Source organism: Oratosquilla oratoria, chromosome 34 (assembly GCF_046742065.1).
Source record: "Oratosquilla oratoria isolate Oo_2021 chromosome 34, ASM4674206v1, whole genome shotgun sequence".
Classification (NCBI taxonomy): Eukaryota; Metazoa; Arthropoda; class Malacostraca; order Stomatopoda; family Squillidae; genus Oratosquilla; species Oratosquilla oratoria.
The window spans coordinates 17,228,597-17,247,904 of record NC_134810.1 but is presented as its reverse complement, the minus strand read 5'-3'; the positions used below and the strand labels follow the sequence as shown (position 1 = coordinate 17,247,904).

General features: G+C 39.8%; 2 protein-coding genes across 2 annotated transcripts in view; one reads left to right on the top strand and one right to left on the bottom strand.

Annotated features, from left to right (window-relative positions):
* The first annotated feature begins 533 nt into the window (after positions 1-533).
* mio (GATOR complex protein mio) overlaps positions 534-19,308 on the top strand; it is a 61,761-nt gene continuing 42,986 nt past the window's right edge. Inside the window, exons 1-4 of the mRNA XM_076173172.1 lie at positions 534-808; positions 9,539-9,682; positions 10,289-10,492; positions 17,247-17,424. Of these exons, the coding sequence (XP_076029287.1) occupies positions 9,556-9,682; positions 10,289-10,492; positions 17,247-17,424 (509 nt within the window). The 5' untranslated portion in view covers positions 534-808; positions 9,539-9,555. The remainder of the gene's footprint in view (positions 809-9,538; positions 9,683-10,288; positions 10,493-17,246; positions 17,425-19,308) is intronic.
* Positions 2,133-4,491, bottom strand: LOC143018351 (uncharacterized). Its single transcript, XM_076173711.1, has 2 exons — positions 2,794-4,491; positions 2,133-2,658 (listed from the first exon to the last, which is right to left on the bottom strand). Exon 1 carries the CDS (start codon positions 4,489-4,491, stop codon positions 3,361-3,363), a length of 1,131 nt encoding a protein of 376 aa, XP_076029826.1. The 3' UTR covers positions 2,133-2,658; positions 2,794-3,360.

Sequence of the window (19,308 nt, the reverse complement as noted above, 5' to 3'; positions counted from 1 at the left end):
GATTGATTCCTTGTCTACAGTTCACGCTGTACTCCATCTAGATTTTTTTTTTCGTCTTGTATATCTTATTTCTATATATTAGGAAGGTAGCAGAAAATAGGGATTTATTTCTTTTTTGGTCTCCAATTATAACATAACGGTGAGAGACTTGGTCCAGACTCCATAGGGATATAATTAAACTTCTCAATTTAGTGATTAGATTAAACATGTAAAGCTTGCAGACTTGGGAAGGGACTAATTAACCATACGGGTGGAGGAATACATTCTAAAATTATTCCTTTGTGAATATAAAACCCCGTAACAAAAAGAAAATACAGTAGTCAGCCCTACAAAGAATTCCACACTTCTAGAATATTTAGGAGTGAACTGGAACATGAGAAAGTCTAACAAGGGAATAAATATATACTATGGTTGAGTATTCATTCCTTTGTCAGCCAAAAATAGTCTAGAATACATCATTTTATCACTTAAAAAGACAACTGAAAAATAACCAGCTGAAATACGACTTTCATTCACACTCGAAATTACTTCAGCTGATCAGTTGCACCATAATAAACTACGCACCTTGGGGATAACTTTTTCGTTCCCTCACCAAAATGTAAAGAAAGAAAATTTGAATAACTAAACACTTCACACATGACTGAGGCTAGACATCTAGGGCATTTAGGCTTGCGTCCAAGAAGGCATTGGTTGAATTACATCAGCACCAGAGATTAAAAGCTTGGTGATAGTGGACTGATAGTTTACTAACTTCCTATCAGTTTTTAGAACTTGTTATTGCAGAGTAACCAAGGATTTATTTAAGATGGTAAGAGGCCACCTTTGATACTTTTAATTTCGTAGAACAGTTTTATGAATAACTTACAGGTTTGTCATATATATGCAGTTAAAACATGTTTCAGTATGAATGAAGGGTAGAAATTTAGTTATAAAATTGGAATTCTATACAATTTACGGCGCAGATTTATTTGTTTGTATTGCCAAACAAGTAAATAAAGTTCCAGAAATTGTCATTTGTTCCCATAGTATCTTAGTTACGAAAGCTTCACCGTACTCCTCATTTTACCAACATGATTAATTTTCATGAAAACCAATGCCCATGACTCATGAGGCATGATGATTATCCTGGCATGCCTGTGGGAATGCAGTGTGGGTGGGATGTGGCATGATCTGATGATGTACCTGATTATTTGATATAGGAAATTATAAAGATTCCTGTCTCAGAAGTCAATAGATTGCCAGTATAATATAGAAAAGTAGAAAGGTTCATGCTGAGTTCATCATGAGACATGACCATTTCTTATTTTCCTCATAGAAAATACTTTCAAAAGAAACTTGCCACAAATAGATAATAGTAGCCACAGTGTTTATGGCAAAATACTAGGGAAATAGTTGGGACTATTCATCATTATATATATTATTATATAGTTTTCTTGGAAAAGAAATACTCTAGAATGTATACATATTTTTACTTTTTTTTTTTTAAGATTATTTCTTCTTTAAAATGGTGTATTGCTATTTGACAGAAACTAGTATGAGTATCACCATCATTGTAGGTCAAGAGTGGCTACGTAGCTGGTTACCAGTCAAATAGCCTATATGGCAGTGGATAGATGTTTAGCCGGTAAGAATCATGGTAGGAATATTTTGAAAGAAAACTGAGGAAAAGTAATTATACATACATACACATATACCAACAGCATTTTTCCCCTATATAAGAAGCCTTTTTATTAAAAGAAAAATGTAGATATATCAAATGTATTCATATGACAACTGTTATGACAATTGTTATGCTGAAATTAAGAATATTCACCAGTATGAGACATGTAAACCTAACATGAGTAATAGGTCCATTGTTAATCCAACCATTAAGATTTACAAGTAGCACTGCCTACAAAACCAGAATTTTGTCCTAAGTTTGGTTTTCCTGCCAACACAACCTGAGTGATTCCAGTTGAGGCAGACATCACAAACAACTGATGGTTTACTATGAAGGTCATTTCCACATTCCACAAGTACTTCTTTCCTGTCCATGTACACTTGTTGTACAACAGTCCATGCATCATTACTAAAATAATGTCTCATTGTATAAATGTCAGGTATTACTCCAGAAATGCACACCTAAGTGAAAAATTAGATATATTTAGTAAATTAGAATACATCAGTGTTTTTCTTGGCAGAAATCAGTAATAAAAAACCTAGCAACAACTTGTATGTCGGCAAGCTTAGAGATGCCATGTTTGATTTTGTTTGTTGTGGAAGATGAACTAATTGGCCTACTCTGATGACCTCTAGGGATGCTAAGGAGGTTAGGTAAGACTAGACCACTTTATTAGAATTCCAGTAGTTTGTCTTCAACAATAAACTGAAACCAACATGATGTCTTGAAGCTCATTAACGTCCAACTTGTTGCTAGTGTATCACTTGTCACTTTTTTTTTTCTGCTAGTAAAAACGTCAATTATGGTGATGTATTGTAATTTACAATATTAATGTTTAATTTTCTATTGAAATATCATTTAGGTGTGCACATCTGGAGGTTTACCAAATGTCAATGTGACCATTGAAAAGCATATCTGGTAGATTGTCTGGATTAGATTCTACACTGTCATCCAGCAACCTGATCAGCCACCCATCACCCAGCAACCTAGCCAGCCACCTGTCACCCAGCAACCTGGCCACCCATCTGTCACCCAGCAACCAGATCAGCCATCTGTCACCCAGCAACCTAGCCAGCCACCCATCACCCAGCAACCTAGCCAGCCACCCATCACCCAGCAACCTAGCCAGCCACCCATCACCCAGCCACCTGTCACCCAGCAACCTGGCCACCCATCTGTCACCCAGCAACCAGATCAGCCATCTGTCACCCAGCAACCTGGCCAGCCACCCATCACCCAGCAACCTGGCCAGCTACCAGTCACTGACATTATTCTTCCTGTTTAGCATCCAACATGCGGCCATCCTCATGGGACAACTGATATTGCTGTTGGATTACTCAGAAGAAAAAAAGCAAAACTAAGCAAGCCCATACCATGCACACCAGGTCCTTTGATGCGACCTTGTTTCACCTAATGATCCAATACTCTTGGTGGGGCTCAGCCTAGTGAAATGTGTAGAATCTTATCCAGACAATCTGCCAAATAAGCTTTTTCATGATCACATTGATATTTACACAATGAGACATTATTTCAATAATGATACATGGACTGTTGTACAATAAGTGTACATGGAAAGGAAAAATGCTTGTGTACAAGTGTGATGCTTGTGGAGATGACCTTCGCATTAAACCATCAGTTGTGTGTGACGCCTGCCTCAAGTGGAATCACTTGGGTTGTGTTGTTGTTGTTGTTGTCGTTCCCTAGACTGTCTGTCCGAGCAGTCCAGTCTCCCCAAGGAAGGCCACAGCCGAAACTGGGTTTTCCCACAAATCCTTTATAGAGTGTATGTTGTGTTGTTTGCGTGCATGATTGTGTATAATGCAGTCTTCCATTATGTGTTGTATGGTATGGGGTGAAGTGTTACATCCTGAGCAGCTGTTCACAACACGGTCGTCCAGCCTCTTCTGGTAGCTTAGAAGTGCTGGGTGGTGACCGCATCGCAGTCTGGCCAAGTGGACTCTGTCCTTTCGTGGGAGAGAGGATTCAGAAGGGTGGATATCAGGGGGTCTGGCATGCAGCAGTGTGTTGTCTTTCAGTGTGTTAATGGAGCGGTGAGTGATATGATTATGAATATGTTTCCGGAGGCTGGTATTTGGTGGTTGTGGAGGAAGAGAAGAGAGTATCTGTGCGTAATAAAGGTCTTTGGGTGTAGTTTTAATGTTTCTTGGTGTGTGTGGGTGTTCTGCTATGTAGTGTAGCGGGTGTGATGTGTTTGTGGTGGCTGCAGCAAGTGTTTGTGTGCCTCTCATGTCGAGGTGGTCCTTGACTTTGAGGACTTTTGTTTCATGGTGTAAATGGTCTGTAGGTGATGTATTTGTGCAGCCTGTAATTGTTTTTAGGGCTTTGTTTTGTATGATTTGAAGGGTGTTGTGGTGTGTCTCACTGAGATTAGGAGCCCATGCAGGACTCGCATAATTCATCACTGAGCGTATGCATTGTTTGTATATTGTTATATTGGTTTCTTTGTTTTGTCCAAATGTTGTTCCAGTGATTGACTTAAGTGCGTTAAGTCTAGGTGTACATTTGTTTTTTATGTTTGTGAGGTGTTGTTTGAAAGACATGGATGTATCGTATGTTACACCAAGAATTTTCGGTGTGTTTGTGTGTGGTATTAGAGTGTTGTTGATGTAGAGATGAGGTATGTATTTGTGTTCTTTTGTCCAGTTGGTGAGAAGTGTTGCTGTAGATTTGGTTGGAGCTATTTTGAGTCTGTTTGTGATGAACCATGTGTTGAGTGTGTCAAGGTAAGGCTGGATTATTTCTGCAGCTTTGTCTTGGGTTGTGTTGAGAGGAAAACCAAAACTTAGATGAAATTCTGGTTTTATAGACATTGCTACTTGTAAATTTTAATGGTTGAATAAACAGTGGATCTATTACTCTTGTTAGGATTACATGTCTCATATTAGGCCTACTTGTGAATATTCTTAATTTTAGCATAATTGCCATAACAGTTGTCATAAGAATACACGATGTGTTAGTGTCTTTTAATAAAAAGGCATTCTATAATTACTATTTCCCAGTTTTCTTTAAAAACATTCTTACAGTAACATAATTTAGATATAGGTTCTTTCATATACACCATCCAAGATTTTTACTAACTAAATGGCCATCTGGGAATGGATACTAAGAGGAGGTTATATGAAGGAGTGATTGTGCCAACAGCATTGTACGGGGCAGAAACATGGAACATGAGAGAGGAAGAGAGAAGGAGTTTGAACATGTTTGAGATGAAATGTCTGAGAAGTATGATAGGGGTTACTAGGCTAGATTGAGTGAGAAATGAGGAGGTGAGGAGGAGAACAGGGGTGGAAAGGGAACTGGGAGATAGGGTTGATGAAAGGGTATTAGGATGGTTTGGACACATGGAAAGAATGAGTGAACAAAGATTAGTAAAAGAAGTGTGGAAGGCAGAGGTGGAAGGAGTGAATATGAGGGGGCGTCCTAGGATGAGATGGATGGATGGGGTAAAAGGGGCATTACAAAAGAGAGGAATATCTGTGGAGGAAGGACGGGAGAGGACAGAAGATAGGAGTGAATGGAGAGGGGTTGTGTATAGATGATGCTGTGATGCATGAGGGAGAGTGGGTGGGGGATGGGGGGTGAGGAAGTATGTATGTGTTTGTGCGTATATGTGTGTGTATGTGGCGTATGTATGTGTTTGTGCGTATATGTGTGTGTATGTGGCTTATATGCATATGTGTATGTGGCATATATACATATGTGTGTGTATGTGGCGTATACACGTGTGTGTGTATGTGGCGTATACACGTGTGTGTGTGTGTATGTGGCGTATGTATGTGTGCGTGCGTGCGTGTATGTGTCTGTGTTCACATGTACAAGTAAGCATGTACGTGCATGTGTCTGTGTTCGTATTTGTGTATACACTGGTTGTCTGACACGTGTCTACGTGTGCGTGTCTACACGTGTGTAAGCGTGTATATGTCTGTTTTTGATCTCCCAAACCACCTCCGCCAGTAACAACAAGAATAAGAGAAATTAAGACACGACAAGCGCAGTCATTATCAGACTTATTGGTTGTGTTCCAAACGAAAGAAACATTACACTTCAACAGGTTAGGGCGGTAAAATTTCACGATAGCACAGCGCAGGTGGTGGAAGCGACCATCAGTACCCGGAGGTTGACACGTAACAGCAGGCAGCCACCCACGGCTATCCCCTCGCCCCACACCCTTGTTTGAGCAGTTCCCAGTGTACATAATGACCGCCTTATATGAGGATCGACTGTATATGGTAGAATAGAAAGCAGTCACCACAAATGTTTGCGATGTTGCCGCGTGTGTGTGTATGCGTGCCCAACTCGGCACGAATTTTAAAACGGTTCTCTACATTTGAGATGGTTTTGAAATAAAATCCGCGTATGATTGAATCCGTGTTATTCGAATCCGCGTTATTTGAGGGACTCCTGTACTGTATTTCTTTATATTAAATTTCACTTCCCACTTTTGAGTCCAATTCCATATCGTGTCCAGATCTTGTTGCAATGAGTTGCAGTCCTCTTCTGTTTTTACCTTCTTAAGTGATTTTGCATCATCCGCAAAAAAAAATTCATATAGCACTCCACGCCTTCATTCATGTCATTAATGTATACGGTGAACATGATCGGGGCCAGTACTGATCCTTGCAGGACACCGCTTTTTACTTCTTCCCAGTTGGAGAATTTTTCTCTAATTATAACTCTCATTTTCCTCTCAATCAGGAAGTCTTTCATCCATTCCAATAATTTTCCTCTGATGCCACCCTTTGACTCTATCTTATTTATTAGTTTCCTATGAGGTACCTTATCGAATGCCTTTTGCAGGTCCAGAAAAGCACAGTCTGCCCATCCATCTCTTTCTTGTATTATGTCTACTAATCTTGAGTAAAAGCAGATCAGATTTGTTGTACATGATCTCCCTTGTCTGAATCCAAATTGATTTGGGTTCAGTATAGATTTTTCTTCCAGGTATTTAACCCATCTGTTTTTGACAACTCTTTCACAAATTTTTGCTATTGTGCTTGTTAGTGAGACCGGTCTGTAGTTAGATGGATCTTCTTTATCACCTCCCTTATAAATTGGTACAATGTTTGCCTTCTTCCAGTCCAATGGTACTTTTCCTTCTTTAAGTGAGGATTTAATTATATTGTATATTTTGTCGGTTAATTCCTCCATACATTCCTTCAGTATCCAGTTTGCAATTCCGTCTGGGCCATGTGATTTTCTGACAAGGGTTTTAATTTGATCACTGATTTCTTTTTGTGTTACGTTTATTTCTTTCATTGCTAGGGATAATTCTCTCTACACTGTTAGGTGAGTTTTCTATTGTGAATACTGATCTGAAGTTGTTGTTCATAATTTCAGCCATTTCCAGTTCTTCTGTATATTCCTTTTTATCTTGGCACAGTTTTTCTATTTCTTGTTTGTTTTTCAGTTTTCCATTTACATATTTGTAGAATAGTTTGGGTTCTTCCTTACATTTGTCTATTATCTTTTTTTTCATAATTTCTCTTTTCATCTCTGCGTATTTTTACATATTCGTTTCTTAGTTTGATGTACGTTTGCCATTTGCTTTGTATCTTATCTCTTTTCCACTTTTTCCAAGTATGTGTATGTTTGTATGTATACATATATATATATATATATATATATATATATATATATATAAAAATGATATGCATGTATTTACCTAATTGTATAATAGAGGAAAGGAGCAACACTTGTTGAGTCCAGTCTTCTATTCTCTAATTTTTTAATACACCTAGACTCAGATTCATGTACAGTTCCAACTTAATCTATATCTTTGATTTCCAATTATATCTAGATTTGAACTTGTGTATTGTTTGACCATAGGCTGTCACATTTCCAAGCTGTTCCACATATACATCTATATGAAAAAATGTATTTCTTCACATCCTTTTGACATATGGTCTTTCTTAATTTACTTCCATGACCTCTTTAATCAGGAGAGATCTTCTATCAATGCAATCTATCCACTTTAGTGACCTGAACACTGTAATCATGTCACCTCTTTCTCTTCGATCTTTCAAAGATGGTAGACCTAGTACTTTTTGTCTTTACTCGTATGGTTTACCTGCCACGCTAGGGACCAGTTTGGTTGCTGCCCTTTGTATTCTCTCAATCTTGCATATATCCTTCATTCTGTGTGGGGACCATACAAATAATGCATATTCCAGTCTTGGATGTATCAGGGTTTCATGTGTATTTACCTAGTTGTATTATACGGGAAGGGGAGCTATGCTCATGGTGACCTGTCTTTGTATCTTGCAACATCTAGTTTGTTCATCAATTCTTGTATTGCGTTTGCACACACTATCGTTTCATCCAACTTGTTCCAGATATCCACTACTGTGTGGATTTTTTTTTTTTTTTTTTTTTTATCTCTTCTATAAATCCTTTCAGAGTTTTTCATGTCCTCTTATTTTTCTTCTATCCCACTTTAATAAGTCTTCTCTGTCAAGGGCTTCCATCCCTTTCATGATTCTGTAAATGGCCAATAGATCACCTCTTTCTCTTCTTTGTTCCAGGGTTGATACTGTAGTTCCATTTTAGACTTTGTTTGTATGATCAATTTTTAAAGTGTTGTGACCATCTTTGTCGTTGCTCTTTGGATTCTTTCTATTTTCCTTGTATTCTTTTTTGTACTGGATGTCTATTGTGTTGCAGCATACTCCAATCTTGGTCTTATCAGTATGACTAGTATTTTCTTTACCTCATCCAAGTAATTAAAAGTCACCTTTATTGATCTTAGTTAATTGTAGGTTTCTCAGACTATTTTGTTTATCTGCTTGTCTGAGGACATGTCTTTGGTGATAATTACTCCTAGGTCCTTTTTGGAACTAACTTTCTTTACTTCCTTTGCACTAATTTTATATTGTCCTGATTTTTTATTTTTATTTTTCTCTCTCTCTCCCCAAATTCCATTATACTATATTTCTTAATGTTGAAGTTCACTTCCCACTTTTGACTCCATTCCTAGACCTTGTCCAGGTCTCTCTGTAGCGATTCACAATCTTTTTCCATACTTTCTTTAGTATTTTTGTGTCATCTGCAAAGAAGTTCATGTAACATTCTACACTTTCATCCATATAAGGACCACAATGGAAATAAGCTTACATGCTTTTTTGTGTTATCCTAGGCATTTGTACTTGTTATTTCAAGCTATGTGTTCTTTTCTTTATCTACACTTCATGTATATTGATTCAGTGCCAAATAAAATTACTTACATGTCATTTACATGTATAGCAAACATTATCAGAGCCAATACTGAACCCCGTGGGACTCCACTTATCATTTCTTCCCAAGTAGTTTTTATCTCTGAGCATCGCTCATTTTTCTCCCATTCAAGAAATCTTCCATCCATTTCAATAGTTTTCCATGTATACCTCCTGTTGTTTCAATTTTTCTTAATAGTGTGTTGTGTGGTACTTTACCAGATACCTTTTGTAAGTCCAGGAAAGCACAGTCTGTGTGTAATAATGCTAATCAGTTTATTGAGTTAACAGTGATACACTGAATATGTACAATATGAGTTGATTTTAGAACTAGACTAAATTGAGTTGATAATGTGCACTATGGATGGAATGGCATTGTTCTTTTGGTGGTCAGTTCTTGGCGCTCTGATGGGCACATTTTTATTGTTGTGCCTGGTAGGGTGGCATGGTAGGAGAATGTTGTGTGAGAGGAAGTGTTGGTGATGTGTGTGTGTATGTGTGTAAGATCACAGCATTAGCCATAGGTTGGGCTGTAAAAGCTATGGTGCTCTCATCTGGAAGGACAATAGCTGTTGGTCTTGAGTCCAGCATGTGATCCAAGACCATGGTGAATTGCACACACTCATTCTCTCCCTCTCTCTTTCAACAGGCACAACTTAGATTATCATGAGTAGTGTACGTTTGAATGTACAGTGGTCCCCAGTTATTGAGGACCAGTTCCTCACATGGGGATCAGACCTACAACTTTATCAAGCTCATGACATTTCTGCCAGTGAAAATGTTCAAGCACCAAGTAAGTGGTAACATGCATACCAAGAAGTTGATCCACAACCCCCAATTTTAATGGTGTCTGAGAAATTCAAAACTATTATAGGCATTTAGAATTGCAATACAGATATAGACTGTATGTACAAAAGTTTATGTAGGATTTAAAATACTTTTAAAGAGGAGCAGGGGTAAGGGGTGCTTATGTGTGGAAGATATTTTGATGCAGCTTGAAGGGATTTCTCCTCTTCTTTTCTTTTTCTACATGATGGTGGGTTGCTAATTAAGTGAAGTAGCCCTGCTGTGGATGTACTGTCTTGCTGTGAATGTACTGTGTCTTGCTACATTGCTTCTGACCAAGGGTAGTTGGCATGATACAGGGATGACCCATCATCCATGAGTAGCTAAGATGAGAGAGGGGAAAGGGTGGTGGATGGGAGTGGAATGGGTGGGAGTAGGTACATGCCTTTCACTTGGCTACCTCCCTTATAAGGGAGAAAAAGCCATCGGTACATAGTAGATGATATTTGTGAAGACAAGATTAATGTTGAGTTGTATGAATATCAGAATATCAGCTGATTAAGCATCATTGTTTTTTATTTGCCCTCATTGTATATTGTTATATTTCTTTCAGAGTTGCAGTTGGGACCTAGGTCAGCTGCTACCCTACTTGGTACCAATAATGATATCCAGTACATCAAGTGTGTTGCATGGTGTCCAGCTCCTGAGCCTCAGCCACATAGTCAGATCATTGCAGTTGGACAAGCAACTGGCAAAGTGACCTTCACCAGTTTCAGTAAGGGAAGTTATTCAAAAGGCCTCAAAGGAAGAGAATTTAGTAAGTTTGTTATCTCATCAGTAGATTCTTTATACAGAATTAATTGTTTTCACAGCAGTTTTGTGTGTCCTACTTGTAACTGTGAAACATACAACTGTGAAAAAACTGTCATTCTTGGGCATTTAGGGTTCTCCCACCATTTAGTTTGGGAAATATTTAGAAAAGTTTCGGGCACAAAATTCATATATGTGTATGTATACCAATTACTTTACAAAGGAGGAGCATGCTGACAGGAGACCTTTTGGTCCATAACGAGGTCGGATGCAAAAAAAAAATGACTATGATAAATAAATAAATAAATAAAAAATTATAATATAGATAATAATAAATAAAGTAAATAGATAAATAGGTAAACTTAAATAATAAACAAACAGGTAAATAGTAAATAATAATAAATTGACTTAATAATAAATGATAATCAAGGAAATAAACAGACAAATAATAACAAACAAATAATATAAGATAAATGGCAGGCATTAGAGCATCTTGCTTAGGTGTTTATCTAAATGAATCTTAAAGCTTCGAACTGAACTACATTGCACTGCCTCTGCAGGAAGTTTATTCCATTCATTAACTATATGGTTGGCAAAGTTGTTTCTACCCACTTCCAAATTAAATCTATTTTCTGACAGTTTGAGACCATTATTTCTTGTCGGACTCTCATAGTGGAAATTTTGTCTCTTGATGTGTCAATTCCCTTTAGAATCTTAAAGACCTGTATTAAGTCACCTCTGAGTCTATGCTTTTTTAGGGAAAACAGATTCATATGTTTTAGTCAATTTTCATATGATTTATTTTTTATATTTAGAATCAGTTTTGTGGCTCGCCGTTGTACTTTTTCCAATCTGTCAATGTCTTTAATGAGATTCAGTGACCATACGGAAACAGCATATTCCAAATGTGAATGAAATAACGATTTATATAGCTTGTTAATGAGAGATGAACTTTTGAAGTCAAAAGATTGTGCAATCAGTCCTAAAATCTTATTTGCTTTCTCTGAGACTGAAATGCACTGCTTAGATGATTTGAGCTCGTTACTGATAATTACCCCGAGATCCTTTTCACTATCCATTTTTGTAAACTAATTTCCAAATAACTTGTAATAGTACTCACTTTTATTTTTACCCACACATAACCTTGCATAATGGAATTTGGAAAGAGTAAAAATAGAATATCAAAAGATTACAGAGTTGGGGAAGAAAAAATAAATAAAACAAACTATGAAAAAGATCTTGGAGTGATGATTGGAAAGGACATGAAACCAGATAAGCATATAAACAAGATGTTCGGAGAAACCTACAACTTATTGAGAGCAATCAAAGTGGCATTTACCTATATGGACGAAGAAATGATAAGGAAAATACTTACTACACTAATAAGACCAAAACTCGAGTACGCAGCATCACTTTGGACACCCAGTACCAAAAAGAATATTAAGAAACTAGAAAGATTACAAAGAGCGACAACAAAACTAGCACCGACACTCGCCGAACTAACATATGAGCAAAGACTATCCAAATTGAACCTACCAACTCTGGAACAAAGAAGAGAAAGAGGAGATTTGCTAACTATCTACAGAATAATGAAAGGAATGGAAGTTCTAGACAGGAACGACCTATTAATGTGGGACAACGGTAAAACAAGAGGACACGGAAAAAAATTGAAAAAGGATAGTTATAGAAAAAACTTGAAAAGGAACAGTTTCCCACACAGAGCGATAAATATATGGAACAAATTAGACAACAAAACAGTATGTGCTAACACTATACAAGATTTTAAGATAAAACTTGATGCAGAGAGATACAAAGACGGGTCACCACGAGCATAGCTCCCCTCCCGTATATTACAACTAGGTAAATAAATACTTGTGTTAAATTTCATTAGCCCCTTTTCAGACCATTGCTGTAGTTTATCTAAATCTTCTTGAATATCTAATTGATTTAAGTGATCATTTGCCATGCCGCACAGTTTTGTATCATCAGCAGATTTGGAGACAATAGATTTCAGTCCGTGGTCTATATCATTTATATATACTATGAATAAAAGTGGCCCAAGAATGGAACCCTGAGAAACTCCACTCATAACATTTTTCCATCTAGAAGTTTTGCTATTTAGAACTACTCTCAGTTTTTGATCGTTCAACCAATTAGTAGTCAAACTTAATAGGCTATCACTTATTCTATGTGAAGCTAATGTAATAAGTAGTCTTTTGTGGGGGATGGTATCAAAAGCTTTTGCAAAGTCTAGATATATTAAATCTATATTGTTTCTTTTGTCTTAATTCAAGATGACTGTGTTGTAGAATTCAAATAAGTTAGTCATGCAAAAACATTACCCTTCCCAGTTTCACCTTCATCCACATTACCTACATACATGTACCAAGGCTTTTTCCCCCTTCAAGGGAGGTAGCCAAAAAGGAAAAGGCATAAAATCATTCCCACCCATTCCATCCCTGAATACACTCCACACCCCTCCATCCTCCCTCTCATCTTAGCACCTCCTGAATGACGGGTCATCCCTGCACCTTGTCCACTGCCCTGGGTCAGAGGTAGTATGTGTGAGAAAAATTTGACACAGCCTGAAGGGATTTCTCCCAGTCTTCTCTTTTTCTGTATGAGGGGAAGGAGAGGGGGGTTGCCAATTTAATGAAGCGGCCTTGCTGTGGATGTGCTGTGTCTTGCGACACTGCCTCTGACCCAGGGAAGTGGACAAGATGCAGGGATGACCCATCATCCAGGAGGTGCCAATATAAGAGGGAGGGTAGAGGGTGGAGGGGAGTGGAATGTATTAGGGATGGAATGGGTGGGAATGGTTTTTATGCCTTTTCTTTTTGGGTACCTCCCTTGTAAGGGGGAAAAAGCCTTTGGTATAGGTATGTATGTAGAAAAAAATAGCTGGCTTTCGGCCTTGTATCACTGTTGTGTGGGTTGGGTCCATATTGCACCTGTGCAGCAGGCATTTGTGTCCTCATGAGGGTGCAGCCTTGGCCCTGCTGAACCATGTTCCTGCAGGGCTGGGCTTTTCACTGCCTTTTGCTCAGGGTATGTAGGGGGACAGGCTGTGGTCTCCAGAGGCAGTTCTCTACAGCACTTGTATCCAGTGGTGCACGACCCAAGGTCCACGGTCATCTTTGCAGTTGGGGCAGCCTCAGAGCCCGACCACCTGACCCAACCTGGGTCGACATTGCACTAGTCTTAATGGGGCCATGAAACTCGTTTGAGCTTCATTCACTCCCTTGTCACCATAGTACAAGTAACGTTCGCATAATGTTACATTGGTGAACCTGAGAGTTATGAAGCGAGTGCACCCAGCCGCTTATGATCTGGTTATTTGACATGCTATGACCAACAGCGATGACCAGCTGCTGCGCCCTACACACCACTAATGTCACCCAGACAAGGAGGCTATTGCTTCCACTGACGTCGCTCATGGCCTCTTCCCCCACACTGGATGTCAAGATCGATGTCGCTACTTAGGGGAGCCACCGCTTCCAACATTTCTGTCTACACCGCCTCCAGGGAATTTCCGCTTCCACTAACATCGCTCACAGCCCCCTCCCTGCTTGGACATCCCGATTCCATGCTTCACATGGGAGGGAGGGTAATGTGGTGAACAGAGTCCCCCACATGTGCTTCTGCGCAATGTTTTGGCTTATAGTGTCATTGCTGCAGAAATGGGATGGATGGGGAATTTGTATGTTGTGTAGAAATAGCTGGCTTTTGGCCATGTATCACTGTGTGGGTTGGGTCCATATTGTGCCTGTGCTGTGGGCATTTGTGTCCTCATGAGGGTGCAGCCTTGGCCCTGCTGAGTCGTGTTCCTGCAGGGCTGGGTCCTTTGCTGCCTTTTGGTGCGCAGGGTGTGTATGTAGGGAGACAGGCTGTGGTCTCCAGAGGCAGTTCTCTACAACACTTGTATCCAGCAGTGCACGACCCAAGACCTGCAGTCATCTTTGCTGTTGGGGCAGCCTTGGAGCCCAACCGCCCAACCCAACCTGGGTCGACACCCATGCTAGCCTTAATGGGGCCATGAAACTCACTCGGGCTTCATTCACTCCCTTGTCACCATAGTCCAAGTAACATTTGCGTTATGTTACAAATTCAAAGAAATCAGGGGTAACTTGGCTACAACTTCAAAATAAATATAATAAAGATGTTGATGCCAGCATCCTCGTATACCCACTCTCACCTCATGACGCCTACATAGGTGTCATCATGTGGGAAAGGTTAATTTTGAAGAAACCTGCTCCACCACATGCTTACCTATCTCTTCACTTACTAGTATAGCCACCCCTTCTCTCCCTCTTCCTCTCTTCACTCCTGATACCCTCCCAACTACACTCCCAAACTCAAACTTGCCCCTCCCTTTCAACTTAGTTTCACTCAATGCTAACACATCCATCTTTCCTCTCACATTAAAAGACCCAGACCTTAGGGTTCTGGTTGGAAAATTCCTCTCAAACCCTTTTATGCCTTTGCTTTCTTTAGGAATGTTCCCTTTGGGACTAGAGAGAGTAGGATGCCTAGTCCTATCCCTGTCCTGTTTTTGTTGCCTTTTACAACTAAACTGGGAACACTTGGTGGCAGTATTTTCTCTCCCCTACCACAGGATTCTGCAAAAATGGAAATGAATATTCAGAGGAGTGGTAAAGGACAGTATTAAGAGTTGGAGGGAAACCATAAACGAAGGATAGTCTCTGTATAATAAAGTAGGATAATTTCTCTGTGAATAGAGATTTTTTCTATCACAGACAAAATGATGTGTGGCTCTGGTATGTTGGGGCACCTCATATAAACCCTAAAGTATTAGCTGCATGCTACTGAGCAGCTTTCAACTCCACAATAACATGCAGCCAACCCTGGATGAGGACAAAATTCATACATCCAAGATAAACACTATTTATTGTAAATGAACTATTCATGATGTATCCATAGCATAACTGGTTTAAACTCTTTCTCAAGAGTTGTTTTTATGATATTCTGGTGGTTCAATTGGCCCTTAAATTCATACACAAGAATGAAATATAAACAAAAGAACAAGGAAATTTTTGGATGCATCATTTATCCAGACAAACAACATAAATTAGAGATGCAGAAATGTAATGTGAGCATCACAGGTGGTAGAATTAATCACTGGTGGACTTACCTAAACTGTGCCATAGGGACACAACAAAAGAGAGCTAGGTTCCTTTGTTGTGTTGTGATGTGATACCCCTCTCCCCCCACTCAGACTTGATTCACCATTGCTGAGACCTACAGGAAATAACAGAGACCAGGGGAAGAAGGCAGAGTTACTGTCATAGGGCAAAGTTGGCAGTCAAGAGATTTCACCTCTCTCATATTATGATGCCTACATAGGTGTCCTAAGGCACGAGTGGGTACATGAGGATGCCAGTGTTGGTGTCTTGATTGCATTTATTTTGTAGTTGTAGCTGAGTGACCCCCAAATTCCATGAACTGGCTTGATCACATCTGCATTTATTATCACTTAATGAAAGAGAATGAGTAATACAGTAGTGACTTTTATAACACGAGTATTGTGATGCATCCAATGCTGCATGTGAGAATTTGACTCATATTGAAGAGGTTAAGGTCTAGTTGAACCACCATCAGATTGTAAAAACAAATTTAGAAAGACATGGTTTAAATTTGGTTGAGACACTTTTTGCTTTCCTTATGAAGGCTCTTCCTGTCCAGCGTTTCCCTCTCCTCATCTTCTTAGATACATCTGTACCTAGTTTCTTAATGTCACTTATTCTACTCAGACATCTCCAATAGTCTACCCTCAGTATTCTGCAGTATATTCATACAAAAACATGTACACACTTAGGATCATAAAACAAGCACTCCTCAATAGACCTCCAAATACTGTACCTCCTCAAAATCCTTCAGAAATTAAACCAGCAGAAATTTTTGTCCCAAAATGAGCAAGAATTGTGCTGGCATGCCTATGCTCAGGCCACTACCCCAAATTAAAATTGTGGTGGTATATGATGGAAAGGAAATTGAGAGTGGAGGTTAAGTGGTGAAGGAAGAAAAGGGAGGGAGGCAGATAGATGCAGAAGATGAACAGATTATAGGGGAAAAAAAAAGAATATCAGGCAGAGTTGTGAAGGATAACAGAGAAACAGAAGTAAAGGAAGAATGAGTATCTTTCAAGAAGGGAGTAGTAAAGTGCACAAAGAGATAAGGAGGATTGGAGGGAGCAAAAGGAGAGGCAGAAAATGATTGGATGAAGAGGTGAGAACAGTGGTGGCATAAATGAATGTAGGGTAAAGTTTGATCAATTGAGACAGCTCCAACATCATATATTGAATATAGGTAAATACATACATACATATCAGAGGGCCTTCCAACCTTATAAGAAGAATGGCTTAATCAAAGTTGTGATGATGATGATAATGATTTGGTTTAATGTCGCAAAACTCTCCCCTATCAGGATATCAGAAGGCTAGGACAGTACCCCTTACAACATGTTAGCATGGAATTTAATTAACCATGCTCTTAGTTCAACTTGCCAGTGGTAGAGTTTGAACCACCATCACTTCAACCTTCGCTGCAGTACCAATGCCCTGACCCACTTGGCCAACAATTATCCTTTTTATTATTGTAGTAGTAGGGAAGAAAGGGTGGATGGGAGTGGGATGGATGGGAGTGGGTATGTGCCTTTTGACTCTAGCTACCTCCCTGGTAAGGAGGAAAAAGCCCTTGGTATATGGATGGAGTAGTTAATATTATATTCACTTCCTTTACAGTGCCAAAACATGCTCGTCCTGTCAATTCATTGTCATGGAGTACTCTGGAGCCTCACCTCCTTGCTGCTGCCTTGGACAGAGCACGTGCTGACAATTCCATCCTGGTTTGGGATGTCACACGTTCCAGTCCATCAACCACATCCACCCTGGGATATGAGGGAAGGAACTCACATATGAGGTTAGTAGGAAGAATAGGGCAAGTATTTCATGATGTGGAAAGTATAGTATGACTGATTATCTGTGATTATGTCACCCAAGTTTGGATCTTTGGGTAAGATAATCCTACTTGATTAGTCATACTGTACTATTCACATCATGAAATATTTGACCTATTCCTAATGACATGAATTAGAGATCCAGAAATGTAATATGGGTACCACAGGCAAGTCAAGGCATGCACATCCACCACCTTTGTTTCCCTCTTATTTTATCTCCTTGTGGATGAAGGGCCGTCCCTGTTTCCTACCTAATGCCTAGGACTGAAGCTGCATTGCTTCTGACTTGGGCAGTGGGCAGGAGACGGATGACCCTTCATCCAGGAGGAGCTAAGAGGGTAACAAGGGTGGTGGATGGGAGTGGGTGCATGCTTTGACTTGGCTACCTCCCTTATAAGGGGGAAGAAGCCCTTGGTATATAGATAGATATATCTCATCCAAGACTGGTTTATCCAGGATTCAAAAATGTCTATCCATCTATATAACAAGAGGCTTCTTCCCTCTTTTAAGGGAGGTTAGCCAGCCAAGGCATGGAAAACTATACATACATATATCAAAAGCTTTTTCCCCCTTACAAGGGAGGTAGCCAAACAAACAAATGCATAGAAACCACTCTCACCCATTCCATTCCCTACATACTCCACTCCCCTCTACCCTCTTCCCTCCCTCTTGTCTTTGCACCTCCTGGATGAAAGGTCATCCCTACATCTTATATACTACCCTGGGTCAGAAGCAGTGCCGCTAGACACAGTACATCCACGGCAAGGCCGCTTCATTAAATCGACGACCTCCCCCCCCCCCTGCCTTTTCATGCAGAAAAAGAGAAGACGAGGATAAATCCCTTCGGGCTGCATCAATTTATTTCTCATACATACTCCCTCACCCCCATCCCCTACCCACCCCCCTCATGCATCACAGCATCATCCATACAAAACCATTCTCCATTCACCCCTATCTTCTGTCCTCTCCCGTCCTTCCTCAACAGACATTCCCCTCTTTCCCAATGCCCCTTTTACTCCATCCATCCATCTCATCCTACGTCGTCCCCTCATGTTCACTCCTCCCACCTCTGCCTTCCACACCTCTTTTACTAATCTTTTGTCACTCATTCTTTCCATGTGTCCAAACCATCCCAATACTCTTTCATCAATCTTTTCTCCCAACTCCCTTTCTGCCCCTGTTCTCCTCACCTCCTCATTTCTAACTCTATCCAGCCAAGTAACCCCTATCCTACTTCTCAGGTACCTCATCTCAAACACATTTAAACTCCTCTCTTCCTCCCTTATGTTCCATGTTTATGCCCCATAGAGTGCTGTTGGCACAATCACTCCTTCATACAATATCCTCTTAGCATCCATTCCCAAATGTCTGTTTCTCATTACATTTTTTAATCCGCCAAGACATTTACTCACTTCTCTCAATCTACATTGTACCTCCACCACCACTCCTCCCTTTCCTGCCACATTCACACCAGTCTCTCCCTTAATACTCACAGTCTGCTGCCACTCTCTCCCCTTGAACATCTCATGCCCTTACTTTTACCCACATTTATCTTCAACTTTCTTCTTTTGCACACCTTTCCAAACTCTGTCACTAACTTCTCAATCCCTCCTCTGATCCTGCCACAAGCACAGTGTTGTAAGCAAAAGACAACTGTCTTATCTCCACTTTTCACCACTTTCTTTAACCATCTCCAACCCCTGACTCACCACCCTCGCATTTACCTCTCACACAACCCCATCCATGTATAAATTGAACAGCCAGGGTGACAAAATGCATCCCTGACAAAGTCCCACCCTTACCTCAAACCACTCACTCTCTCCATTTCTAATCCTAACACAAGCTCT